Source organism: Branchiostoma belcheri, unplaced genomic scaffold (assembly GCF_001625305.1).
Source record: "Branchiostoma belcheri isolate BF01 breed outbred unplaced genomic scaffold, Haploidv18h27 scaffold658, whole genome shotgun sequence".
Lineage (NCBI taxonomy): Eukaryota > Metazoa > Chordata > Leptocardii > Amphioxiformes > Branchiostomatidae > Branchiostoma > Branchiostoma belcheri.
In genome coordinates, this window is record NW_017804307.1 from 1 (window position 1) to 13791 (window position 13791).

The 13791-nt window shown below is 43.1% G+C and overlaps 1 protein-coding gene across 1 annotated transcript in view; it reads left to right on the forward strand.

Moving 5' to 3' along the window:
- Positions 1-2576: 2576 nt before the first annotated feature.
- Positions 2577-13791, forward strand: part of LOC109483651 (deleted in malignant brain tumors 1 protein-like) — a gene marked incomplete at its 3' end in the record, with an annotated part of 16281 nt that continues 5066 nt past the window's right edge. The window contains exons 1-14 of the mRNA XM_019786686.1: positions 2577-2761; positions 2921-3007; positions 3279-3587; positions 3891-4040; positions 4380-4618; positions 4987-5077; positions 5413-5478; positions 5707-6018; positions 6318-6629; positions 7150-7284; positions 7564-7820; positions 8244-8340; positions 8779-8792; positions 10252-10342. Of these exons, the coding sequence (XP_019642245.1) occupies positions 2653-2761; positions 2921-3007; positions 3279-3587; positions 3891-4040; positions 4380-4618; positions 4987-5077; positions 5413-5478; positions 5707-6018; positions 6318-6629; positions 7150-7284; positions 7564-7820; positions 8244-8340; positions 8779-8792; positions 10252-10342 (2269 nt within the window). The remainder of the gene's footprint in view (positions 2762-2920; positions 3008-3278; positions 3588-3890; positions 4041-4379; positions 4619-4986; positions 5078-5412; positions 5479-5706; positions 6019-6317; positions 6630-7149; positions 7285-7563; positions 7821-8243; positions 8341-8778; positions 8793-10251; positions 10343-13791) is intronic.

Consider the following 13791-nt stretch of genomic DNA (forward strand, 5'->3'; position numbering starts at 1 on the left):
CTGTGTGTGTGTGTGTGTGTGTGTGTGTGTGTGTGTGTGTGTGTGTAAATTTCTGGTCAGCAATTTTCATTAACTTAGGAACATGGATAGTTATGATATTTGGTATATAGGTAGGTCTTTGGAAGACAAAGGTTAAGGTCATATCTTGGCCTCCTGGTGGCTGACCTTGGTACTGCAGCAGAAATGCTGGTTTTGGTATCTTTTGTCCTGAACATGCTATGCTCTTGATTTTTGAGTGGCAGATAGATTTTCCTCTCAGTAATAAGTGGTGTGGGTTTGGTCCCGGGGCCTAGCAGCTTGGTTCGTTTTTGTCCTGGGCTTGCATGTAGCTGTGATATATGCGCAAGCCGTGATACACTGTACATTCAGCCATTAACAGCGGAAAACCTGTCACAAATATACACACCCTGCTTCACACATGCAATTAGCTGTTCCACTATATGTCCTACTGGTTCACTGTGTACTGAAGTCAGGTGTTACCAATTCACTGTGTACTGAAGCTAGATGTTACTTGCTCAGTGTACTGAAGTGAGGTGCTACCAGCTCACTATGTACTGCCACTTAGTAGATGTATTTTTCTACTTCTGACTAAGAAAAAAAGGCTGTTTGTTGTCAACCGGGCACTCCTGTGATTTCATGCATCACTACCCAATTCTGCATTGAGCAAAAGCATTTTGCCCCAATTGAAATTATCTTTGATCCCTCGAGCTCCTCAAACAATTCTATGCTGTAGGTGTGTTCTTCAACAGAGATGGCATAAGCCATATGCATGAACCACTGAGAATTATTCACTGCCGAAAATGAGACTTCAAAGTTGGGTGGCAAAACAGACCTTCTGGTGGCCAAGGTGTTCTAAATAGTTTGATCCTATATCGTCACCCATAGCTCGGACATACTAGTACATGATAAATTGCTTCGTCATTTCATTTGTCATAAAATCAGGTCGTAAAGTGAGGCCGAAATCCCTACGTATATAGAGAGCTTTAAGTGTCAAACCCCTAAATGTATGTAAACACTAAAATATATGCACTAACAAAGGAAAGTATGTGAAAGAACCCAATCCAGTTATCTTTTAAGTGCTTGGGGATCTGTTGTGCTTGGCTTAGAAATTTGTTGCATTTCACTACCACCACCTAACTCAAAATACTGCCTGTTAAGCATAACATTTTAAAGTGGATAAATGAATGATTTCATAAACCCTGTGACAATTTATAAATGTCATTCAAAATTGTCATTCAGGATACTATATATAAGGAAGCTAAGTCTTTATTGTTGTTATTGCATACATCTAATAAATGTCACAGTATAACTGTTAAATGTAAAGAGCAAAAACACTCAATGGTTTCAGTTCAAAACAATGCCTCCCTGATATTAGGCCATACATGATACATGTAATATATGATCCGCATGGATGACATCCGCCTGCATGTATTGATTTTACTAAAAAAAAAACAAATTCCGATGGAGCTCTTGCCTGGGTACCATCCTCCATAGTCAATGGTAGCCTGAACAGCAATAGGGTCAGTTGTAAACAATGGAGGATGACACCCAGTGCGCAGGCTGCTGAAGCTCCACAGAACTCCTTAGATAAGTTTGATGTCAGTACAGTGACGAATCTTATAAAACTTTAATTCAAATGCTACAAAAGGCCCACATGTGCCGGCTTGTTATAAAGTAATACAGTCTAGTATTGAATAATTAGTAAAGTAGTACTGCAAATTCGCAATACAGTTTTGCATTCCTGTGGTAATTTTATAAGCAGCATTTTTTTATTTTGCTCCTCTTGCATTTTTTTTTAGTTTTGGAGTCTACAGAGGATGTCATCCATAAAATCAAGTTAATATGGCCTTACCAAGAAACATCTAGTAGTAGTAAGTCACTAAGGTTAGCAATGGCAACTACATGTAAGGGATCCTCTTTTATATATTTGTACATAATAATGATATCTAACTATATCTTAACGTTATGACCTATGATTGAAATACTCCACGTTACTGAAACCAACACGAAGCAGTGGGGGAAATGGATGATGTATTAACTGTGAAAAGTGCCATTGGAAATATATAAGTAAGTGAAATACCTACCTTAAATATGACACAATTTGTTGTGATGTCGCTGGCGCGCGCGAGATGGCTGTGACGAGAGTGGCGAAAGTTTATCCGTTGGTTCCTAAATCGTAAATTTGACGGTTCCACGGAAAATGTACGATTAATATGAAGAGTTGAAATCTTGCAGCAGATATATCCCGGTGTGTTTGGGCTGGAATAGCTGCCCAAAAATTCGGCACAGTTCATCGAGTCCGATCGGCAGCCATGACACCCCCAGTATTACGTCCTGAAGTTGACCTATTGCTGACCTCTCAGATATGTACTCCTGATTATCCACGTAGAAGCACCGTGTTCACCCACGGAGCTATTGGTAGCTCCATGGTTCAACGTTACTCTTGGCATAGTAATACTGTTCTCAGCGTTTCTCTCAGGATGTGGAGAGCACATCTCAGCACAGTATATACCATCTAACGCCGACCATAGTTTTCTATTAACTACTGTAAACGCTGTCTGTCACCGGTGAGCGTGCCGACAGCTCGGGTTCACCGGCGCCCTGGCCTCCCAGCCCACCGCGTACTACGGACAAGGCACCGGTCCGATCTGGATGGACGACGTGAATTGTGTCGGGAACGAGACGTCTCTTCTCCAGTGCGACATAAGGGAGTGGGGCAACCACAACTGTGACCACAGCGAGGACATAGGCGTCATCTGTGGTGTGTAGAGAAAGAAACATGACATAACATGCTAGCTTAGAGTCCAAACTTGTTAGCTTTTCTGGCTTTCCATTTTACCAGGGCCATCCTAAGTACAGATGGAAATACATTTACGTTAGAAACATGACGACTAACCCGTGGTATATGTCGTATTCATAGATGCGCCGTACGTCACACCGCAACTGGTCACAACGGCGCCGCCACCTACCACCTTGTTCCCTCCCAACGGCATCATCACATTTTCAAGTAAGAAGACAGCGAATAGTAGACTTTCTCGGTTATTTTCTTTAAATCTTGTTAGAAACAAAGTCACAAGAAAATTCGTTAGAAAGTTTTTAGAAGGTTCAAGTGAGTTTTCAGAATCTATCACGCATTGGTGGTCCAGTGATGTCAGAGCTTTACCGACACAAGCAAGTATTGGAACTTTCATACTACGTTTCGATACGCAAAGGTAGACAAGGATTTTATCAAATAACAATGTAACACTTGTACATTCAAACTCCACATTTCTTTCCAGGTTTCAGCGTGAGGCTGGTCCACGGAGGCCCGAACTACGGAAGGATCGAGGTTTTCGTGAACGGGACGTGGGGAAGCGTCTGTGACGACTACTTCGGGGCGAACGAGGCCAGGGTGGTCTGCCAGGAGCTCGGCTTCGTCGACTACATCAGCTGGTCAGGAGGGGCGCACTACGGCCAGGGCACCGGGCAGATCTGGATGGACGACGTGTCCTGTACCGGCAAAGAGCCGTCTATCCAGTTCTGTCAGCACCGCGGCTGGGGGGTGGAGAACTGCGGCCACCATGAAGACGTTGGCGTCGAGTGCCAGGGTAAGGCCTAAGGAGTGTGCTAGTCTTTGGAGTGTAAACTTTTACTTCAACTTTTAGGGAAGCTTTCATATGCCATCCGACATCTTTCGTCAGCTCTGAAAAGGTCATTATGTCACCTAGGTCACACAGTTCCCATGAAAGTGTTGGAAAGGATGTGGGAGGGGGGCGGTAACGGCCTTCTAGTCTCTGAAATCATTTTACAGTTTCATTGTTCGTGAGTAGAACCCTGGTATATATCAGTGGACATGATATAATGCACTTAATGTATGGAATGCTAAAGAACGTGTTGCTTTTTTGTTGCAGGGCCTGACCGGACCCTGATCGCCTGTGACTTTGACGTAAACACGTGTAACTTCACCAGCGACACCACGACAGACTTCCTGTGGAGGCGCAGGACGGGGAGAACGCCTTCCTCTGAGACAGGCCCCAGCTTTGACCACACTTCCGGAAACGGTCTGTAGCTGTTTCAACGTTTCCTTCAGTTTTGGTTGGCGTCCTTAAGTTTAGTCGGCTTAGATTGGCTCCTTGTTTTACCATGTACCAACAGTGTGTATGCACTCTAAAACTAAAATAGCTTAATCTTCTTTCACACATGTTAACACAGATAAAAACTATAATACTTATCTTTAATGCTGACTTATTGCTTCAAAATGCTTCGCCGGCAAAATCCAAACATGACAACATGCTCAAGATTTCATATTTGGCTCATATTTATTATTTCATTGGCATCGCTGTGTGATGTAACACCAAGTCTTTCGTTGATAGATAAATCCTGTTGAATAACGCTGATAGGGTACTACATGTACATCGAGGCGTCCTCGCCACGTCAGAGAGGAGACATTGCTCGCCTTTGGAGTCCGGTCTTCGATGCGTACGGGACGCACTGTCTGCAGTTCGCCTACCACGTGTACGGGGACAGCATCGGAGCACTGCGCGTGCTGGTCGGGAATGATCTCGTCTTCATGAGGAATACGACACAAGGAAACATGTGGCATGACACCAAAATCGACGTGACCATGAACCAAGACCAGGTTTGGAGTACAAGTCGTTGAGTACTCTCAACACAATGCAGTATCAATGAGATCATGATCATGTGGCGTAACGGTAGTGTTCGTCTCGGAACCAAGCGGTCCAGGGTTCGAACCCTGGCATGCCACTGGTCTTTTGCCTTGGGAAAGGCACTTTACACGACTTTCCTCACATATTGTATTTTCCTCCGTGTTACGCTGGTAGCAGCATAAAAATAAGTTTTTAAAAACTTGAGTTTGCCGTCGCCACGTCTTGTGATTATATGTTGGAATAAAAAATGCAGTATTCGTTGTGGTTCTCGACATATGTATGCATGCTCTTTCTTTGCCCTTTGTTAAAAGTTCTGACAAGCTGTTTGATATTTTTCTAGATCATTTTTGAAGGGGAGGTCGGCATCGGGTGGAGAGGAGATGTCGCTATTGATGACGTGCTCCTGTACAGTGGATCATGCCAGTCAAATGGTTCGTACGCTCTTGATACACACAGCTATGCTCACATGTGTGTGCATGTATGTGTTTTGTTGAGGTCACATTTCCAAACCGGGACCCCGTCCGGAATTAAACTGGAGGCTGTTTCTAGCGAATGTTTGAGTAGGTCAACTACACCCAATACACGTGATCATATCGGTTATAAGGATTGTTTACCAAACGTGGACGGTAACACAGTATGAAAGTTCATCTGTGTTTGGTATACTTTATTAACACAAAATGGCTACATTTGGGTAACTCCCAATTTACTAAGTGTTGGACAGAACGTTTAGCCATTTTTTTTTTCATAATGCCCCTTAAACATGTAGCCGCGACAGAAGCTCCAACGACTCCCGTGCCGGCAACAACCATTCCAACCGTCATCAATCTGGGCGGTGAGTACAGAATTTTAATTATCTAATTAAAGCTACAAGTTATCACTGATTACTTTGGCAATTTCTAGCGTATTGGATAAATGTAGATTATAGTTGCTGCCGTATACGATTCGCACAAAAACGCTACAATGAAAAGCGTCAAACATTACATTTTGGGAAAGGGTTAGCGCTTTATATGTTTTATAACGCAGCTCTTCGCCTATTCCTGCCGTTTCTCCTGGTCTCCAGATTACGACATCCACCTTGCGGACGGCGGCTACAGCTACGGCCGGGTGGAGGTGAGGGTGAACGGGGAGTGGGGAACGATCTGCGACGACGGCACCGGCGCGAACGAGGCCAGGGTCATCTGCCAGGAGCTCGGCTTCCCCGACTACGAAACCTTCCACTGGGGCGCCTTCTACGGCGAGGGGACCGGCAAGATCTGGCTGAGCGACCTGAAGTGCACCGGGGACGAGTCGTCGGTGAGAAGCTGTAACCACGCGGACTGGGGGGCGAACTCCTGCACACACACACAAGATTTCAGCGTCGTCTGTAAACAAGGTAACGGTGTCTCGCTTTATCCTACAGACATTGGCCTCAATTTGGTATGGATGTTCGGTTTTATGCATGGAACAGACGTTTTTTCTGCATAGTCTTCATCTTCTAGCTGTGTATACTTTCCACTGTCTTCTACGTCGAGGTGTGGGCTAAGGACGATTGAAAGGAAGGGGTCTGAAAAAAACTGCTTGTGTGTGCAACATTTACAAGGAAGTTAAATGTACGCCAGCACGTTTTGTATTGTGGACAGGGTATGCCTCTCCACAATTTCTTATAGTCCAACATCAATTGTGTTTCTCCAGAAATCGAAGTCCGTTTTGCCAACGGCGGCACCGACTCTGGCCGGGTGGAGGTGGAGTACGACGGTATCTGGGGGACCATCTGTGACGACGGGTTCGGCGCTGCTGAGGCCAGAGTCATCTGTCGCCAGCTCGGCTTCCCCGACACCTTCCAGTACGGCGCCTTCTACGGGCCGGGAGACGGGCCCATCTGGCTCAACAACCTGCAGTGTACCGGCTTCGAGACGAATGTGGAGCAGTGTACTCATGACGGATGGGGCACACATGGTGGATGCACCCACTCACATGATATATCTGTGGCCTGTCAAGGCTCAGGTTAGCTTCTTTATCTTATATAGGATTTCATGTCGTGTTTAAGTTCAAGCTTTTGATCCAACAAAGTTCTCTCAACTAGAGCTTTCGATCAGTCACTCTTGTCTTCCTCAGTAGACTGACCCAGTAAAGCATGTCAAGTGGCTTCTTTGAAGTGTGACGTTGCTTCTTTGAAGTGTGACTGGGTCAAAGGTATCAGATTCCTTTGACCCAGTGTTGACGTCACACTTTAAAGAAGCCACGTGACAAGCCTCACTGGGTCAGTTTACTGATGAAGACCAGAGTGACTGATCGAAAGCTCTAGGTGAGAGAACTTTGGTGTGTTGGATCAAAAGTTTGAACTTTAAACATGTAACTACCAACATAGGTGAGCTTTTATGATAGGATTTCATGTCATTGGTGGAATTCTTTCTTTAAACGCTTCATCTGTATAACCCATCCCGTTACTTAACTGGCATTTTTCTAGATAAACGTTTCTTCTCTTCTAGCTCTGCGTAATTTTATTTGCTTATTATGTTTGCAGTCGCAACCGGAGCTAGCGTTGACTGTGACTTCGAACAAGACATGTGCGGCTACTACAACTACAAGTTTACGCGCAACCAGGGCCCCACTACCTTCAACCTCACAGGCCCAGACGCAGACCACACGACCGGATCTGGTAAGGGATAGTTTATACTTTGCTCAACGTACATTTTTCTTTCTCGATCGTACGTGCTGATTGCTATAATCATAGAAATCAGTATGTTTGTATCGAGTCAATCGAAAGCGGCCGGGGTTTGAACCAGCGACCACCCGATAACACTCTCCCCACTAGGCTATTGCACTGGTCTGCTTTTCGCCACCGACTACGTTTCTCAAAGAGTTTGTATCTCAGTGCTACTCTGTATTCCTGAAAACATTTACCGAACCCGAACGGTTGTTACTTTTCCGGCGGCAGGCTACTACATGTATACGGAGTCTGCGGAGCTGTTTCCCGGAGACGCCTCCTTCCTTCTCAGCCCCGTGGTGTCGCCGCTCGCGCCCACGAGAACGTGCCTGCAGTTCGCCTACCACATGTACGGGGCCGACATGGGAGACCTCAAGGTGTACGTGCAGAACGGCACCAGCGCCTGGTACCAGCCGTTCGGGCGGTCTGGTGACCAGGGCGACGTCTGGTACACGGAAACCATAGACCTGGACGCGCCTGTGGGCCAGGTAAGTGCACTTATCTCTAACACGACCTAAATATCTAGCGTAAAGATGCAAGTCAATAAACATTCTCCAAAACTGTGCAATGGATTATAATAAAAGATCATCATATAATAATTCCACTAGGTACCCTAAGATCACCACATGAAAAAAGTGAATCTTTAAAGATCTTCTGATCAATAATCCCTGGGGTAAGCCCACTTCAGCAGATGTCAATGCCAGAAATTCAAAACATTTTTGGGAAGGCCTCGATAACACCGTTTGTTTCAATGTGGTGTGTTTCAGGTACCTCGTGACATTATGGGAGCAGAAACTCTATAGACGTTTTGCTGATGCAAATGCATGTTTTGGTAAATTACTACTCACTTTAGGTCTGTCCAAGGTTATCACAAAGTCAAAGTTCTGACATTCTACACTGTCTGTCCACAGGTGATGTTCATCGGCATCCGTAGTACTACCGCTACTGGTCTCACCGGAGACATAGCCATCGACGACATTAAGCATTTCTGGGGACCGTGTAACCTAGGTACGAGACCTACGATTATATTCTATCATGATACCTCAATGTCTCCTCTCCATTGAAGCATCGGGTGACCATTGAGTGACCACTGAGTGATCAAGTGACTAAGTCACTCAATGGTCACCCGGTGCTTCAGTGGAGAGGAGACATTGAGGTACAATGATAAGATGAATAGTTTCATTGATGGAGAAGTGTATTTTGCAAGTTTTGTGTTTTGTTGTTGTTGTTATCTTTTAAATAGTAATCGTCGATCATAATCCAATTCGATTTGTAACATTGTATTTTTCACCTCTCTATAGCAACCATCTGTACCTGTGCTGAACTTTCTAGATGAGACGATATGTGTTTACTCAGGTTCTATCGTCACTTTGGAACTGATTATGAACAGCCTTAAATCTATTTTCTGTTGATTATATTTGTTGACTTTCGTCTCTCTAACTGTAGGAAGGAAGAGTGATGCACAGACCTCTGACTAGAAATGAATTCCCATCGCAACAAGTCGAGGCACCAACGTGTCACCCCTACCCTACCGAACTATTGACCCCTTGCATCCCCAAAACATAACATCATGAATACATAACTTACAATGGATTAATAATCCCCGCAAGGCCACTACGGTTATCATATATGATAAAATTCAACGAAGTTTCCGTGTAAGACAAAATTAACACATGAATAAAGACCACTACAGCAAATCAATCAAAGTGAATGCAAGTCTACTTGGTTCAACAGTGTTGACGTGGAGAGACGTTGGTGTGACGGTCTATCACAAATAAAGCTTGTTGTTGCTGAAGTCAAGCATGTTTATGAGTACTTTGTTTATCTAGCAAATAGAGCAATTACGGTACATAATGCGCTGTGACCTCCGCTCGATTTCATCACCATGCCTTCTCAGAACTACACCGGGGCTGTGCAGTTATTTTACACACACACTTGTCCAGATAACTCTATGGTAACGCTGTAACTCTCCGGTTTGTGGGAAGTGACAGCTGGAAAGCGTACAGAACTAAAGGCGACAAAAAAGATAACTTTGAGTCGAGCTAATAAAACTGTGCGGTGCAGAACTGTCTGTAGATAAAAGGACGATAAAATCCCTGGTATTACGCTATTGCACAGTAAGTAAAGGTATGCAAAATAAGTGTTAAGGTAGGTAAATATCAGGCACTCAACGAGTTATTTAAGTGTTTACTTAAGTTACTCGTTGGCTGACACCTTAGATTAATGTTCATGTGCGTATGGCAAACTAATCTGAATGGCCTCAGATGCGGGGAGGCAGTTTTTGTGGTTTGAAGACTTTATACCGGGCTCGGAGTTCATGTTTTCAGGCACGTTGTTTTAGAAACCGTCGCCGAACATCAAACGTTATATATTTAGTAAAAACGGCGATATCAGTGTTCGGCCAAAGTTTCAGACCTTTTGTTAATAGGTTTATATTTACGACCGCTATTGGGAGCTTGATAACACAAAGCGGCGGTTTTATCAAAATGGTAGTCTGGAGGAAGTAATTAGTCAGAGCTCGATGCAGTGTCCTTGCATCGCCATTGTATCATTCAAGGAATCACCTGCACCTCACCTTTTAGACGGGGAAAACAAACTATAAAATTACTCACCCTAAGTACAGTTCTAGCGTCGTATGTTGTAAGTTAATAAAATGTCTGTCTAATATAAGGAAAAAAATGGATGATTATTAGTAATGACTTTGTGAAGGTATCTTTATGACAAGTGCGTTATAATGGTCCAAGCGATAACATTATTGACTTGTGATAAAAACAGGATCTCACTTCTGGTAATTTATAAAAGACGTTACTATCGTCTAGATTTTTAATTAAAGTGTGAGAATTTTACATCTGCAGCGTACATGTCTACACACACGCATAAGCTTATTTAATGCCCGGAGCAGTCGGTTGTGCCCCAGAGTTGGGACAATCTTTTGGTAACAAGATGGCGGTACTCTGGGTCATCTTACACCTGATGTTGGTGTTGAGCGACGGAATAGCCGAGAACGGAGGTGAGTTTACTGCATAGCCTCACACTTATGACGTTTGTGATATCAGTCATATTTTTTCTATTTTGTTAGAATAAATGAATGGATTAAGACCTTTATTACCCTTATTCATGCCCTAATAGGTTAAGTACATGCCATTGTGATAAAGTTCGAAGTACAATAACAGTGATGCAAGTCTGGTATCTTACGTACTATAGTGCACTAGTGTCGCTTCGAAATTCGTAAGACATTAGTTATATGTTATGTAGTAACTTATCTATATAGACTGCTGCGAGTACATGTGCCTTGGTACCTTGGTCCCTTAATCCAGGCCAGGGTGGTGGAGTGCATGGATGGTGGAGTGTCTGACCATCTGCCTACATCCCTCTCGGCTGTGTGTTAGGGGTAGGGTTCCGCAAGGTTTTTCCTGTCCGTTCTTGGATGTTGTCAGCCCATTTTTTCTTCCAGCAGTTTTTCTTGCTCCTTTTACTGTTCCTTGAAGGATTGTTTTTGACAGTCCATTTGACCTCATTCTCTTTACGACTGTCAGGAGCCTTTTATACTGGCAGTGCTGTTTTACGCTGTTTATGATCTCTTTTTTTCTCTGATTTGTAACACGGCCCAGGTATGTTATCCCTAGGATTTTTCTAAGGCACTTTATTTCTAATGACTGTATCCTTCTTTGGAGCTCACCATTTAGTGTCCATGATTCACAGAAAAATGAAAAATACAAGGGCCAGTATTAATCTTATCTTGTGTATCATTCTGATGTTCGTACGTGCTGCACGTGCCAGAATCTCGGGCTTGGAGCCTTCTTTGCTAATTATTGCTCCCAAGCAACAGTCTCTAATTCTTGTACTTGGACCGTGATTTTTCTTTTAATAGGTACTAGGTGCGCTCTTGTTATGTTTGTCACGATCTTTGTTTTTTCACCACTTATTTCCATTCCATACTTAGTGGTTGTTGTGTCCAAGTTCTTCACAAGCTTTGAGAGTTCTTTTTCTGACCCTGCCAACCCATCAATGTCATCCGCGAATCTCAGATTAGAAACGATTCGTCCCCCCAATGCTAACCGAGTATGTGTGGTTCTCTAGTGCATCAGTCATTATACGCTCGTGGAAGATATTGAATAATGTAGGTGACAGGAGGCACCGTTGCAGAACCTCAGCTGTATCTCCTACTAGTACCGCACTGCTGACCTTGTCATACAGCTCTTTAATGGTTTGAATACATTTTTCCCATGTTGTATTTCTTCATTGTAGGCCTAAGGGCATCATGCCAGACTTTATCGAACGCTTTTTTTAAATCAAAGAAAATGTGATAGATGGCTTGCTGGTGTTGACTTTATTTTCACCTAGTACTCTGAGGTTAAATATTTGTTCTGTGGTACTTCGTCCGTGCCTAAACCCAGCCTGTTCCTCTGCTTTGACTTGTTCTGCCTGGGGTTTAAGTCTGTTCAGGAGAACTTTTAACATCGCCTTGCTCGCATAGCGTATGAGGCTTATGGCCCTGTAATCCTTATATTGTTGTAGATTACCTTTCTTAGGGAGTGTGATTATCAAGGATTGCGTCCATGTTGTTGGCCAAACCCCCATCTGCCATATCCTGTTACAGATTCTTGTAAGGATATCAACTATTGTGCGCGTGCCCCCACCCCCGCCCATGTTTCAGCAGTTGTGCTGGTATGTTGTCCACTCCTGGGGCTTTGCCATTTTTTAGTGTTTTCAATGCCACCACTGCTTCCTCGCGTAAGATCGGACTCCCTAACTTCTAAAGTTATAGAGTTAATTGTCTTTCATTTGCAAGCTCTTCAACGATGTGAAATGTTTTTCTAGTATTGTTCTTATTGAGACCATCCTCTAGTTCAATGCATTACTGTTCTACACATTTTGCGCCTGCTTTTTTCATACTCTTCCTAATCTCTTTGGAGATCTTCCCATACTTGGAGTATTTATTTGTTTTAGTTCTCTTCTTTCATCACACTTTTCAGGATGTCATCGTTTACCCAGGGTTTAGTTTTCTTACGACGTTTCCCAAGAATGTCATTGGCTGCTCCTATCATTACCTCGTTGAAGCTGCTAGTCATTGTTTCCATGTCTTCTTCTCCTAACATTAACAATGGAGCGAATTTTCTGCCAATTGATGCTTGGAAAGCTTCCGAGATAGTAAGACCTTTTAGTTTATCAACGTTGCAGCTCCTTCTGACGTTTTGTGGTCTGTTAGTTTTCTTGAGTTTTGTTTTTAGGCTCATAATCACCAGGTCGTCATCGCTGCCAATGTCTGCACCTGGAAAAGTCCTTGCTTTGGCCACATTGACACCTGAACGGAACCGTTTATGGACTAGGATATAGTCGATTTGGTTACTCTATCTTCCCCCTGGTGCATGCGCCTTTTGAGGTGCGCTAACCAAACAATATATAACAATATACAATATACAAATAGCAGTGACTACACGATGGTAGTTAACCCTAAGATAAGGGCACACAAAAGGACAGTAGATCCTAAACTACGAAGTACGTACGAAGTAGTACGAAGGCCCATAGGTACACTTAGCATTTTTTATTCCACTTTGTATTTTCTATGGGTACTTTGTATTTTCTATGGGTACTTTGTATTTTCTATGGGCACTTTGTATTTTCTATGGGTACTTTGTATTTTCTATGGGTACTTTGTATTTTCTATGGGTACTTTGTATTTTCTATGGGCACTTTGTATTTTCTATGGGTACTTGTCTTTTTCTGTGGGTACTTTGTATTTTCTATGGGTACTTTGTATTTTCTATGGGTACTTTGTATTTTCTATGGGCACTTTGTATTTTCTATGGGCACTTTGTATTTTCTATGGGTACTTTGTATTTTCTATGGGTACTTGTTTTTTTCTGTGTGTACTTCGCGAAGTTTTTTTGGTGGCTGGCGAAGCGACATTCATTTTGATTTTGATGTGGATGCTCCCATTTTTATTATGGCGGTATATTTCTGTTTACCATTCTAGGCAACTAAATTTATTTTAAACCTATTAAAACATAATATACTTTACACTTTAAGAAAATTTTGTTTGTTTTGCATGCAATGTTCCACACGTTTATTAATTAGGAGTATCAAATAGTGATTATTACATCCTGGCATAGATTATGTTAATGTAGACACAGGACCATACTATTTTCGGGGGTGCTAGGACATATTGTTCAGACTTCCGTCAACATTTCCGTAGCGATATATGGTAAATCACTTCCTCGCTGGATGTAAATTACTCCTTTGTGTTCAACAGCCCGTAATCTAAAGCGAGGGTTCATTGCCAATGTTGGGAAAAATTGCATTGCGGTTTGCTGCCCTCCTACCAACCGCGAACGTTCATCACATGCAGTTTACGTAGGAAATATGGACAATATGCCGTTTCAGCAAGGAGGTTAAATACAAGTATTGTATTCAACCTCCTTGGTTTCAGTAAATAACCTGACATCTAAAATTGTTCAT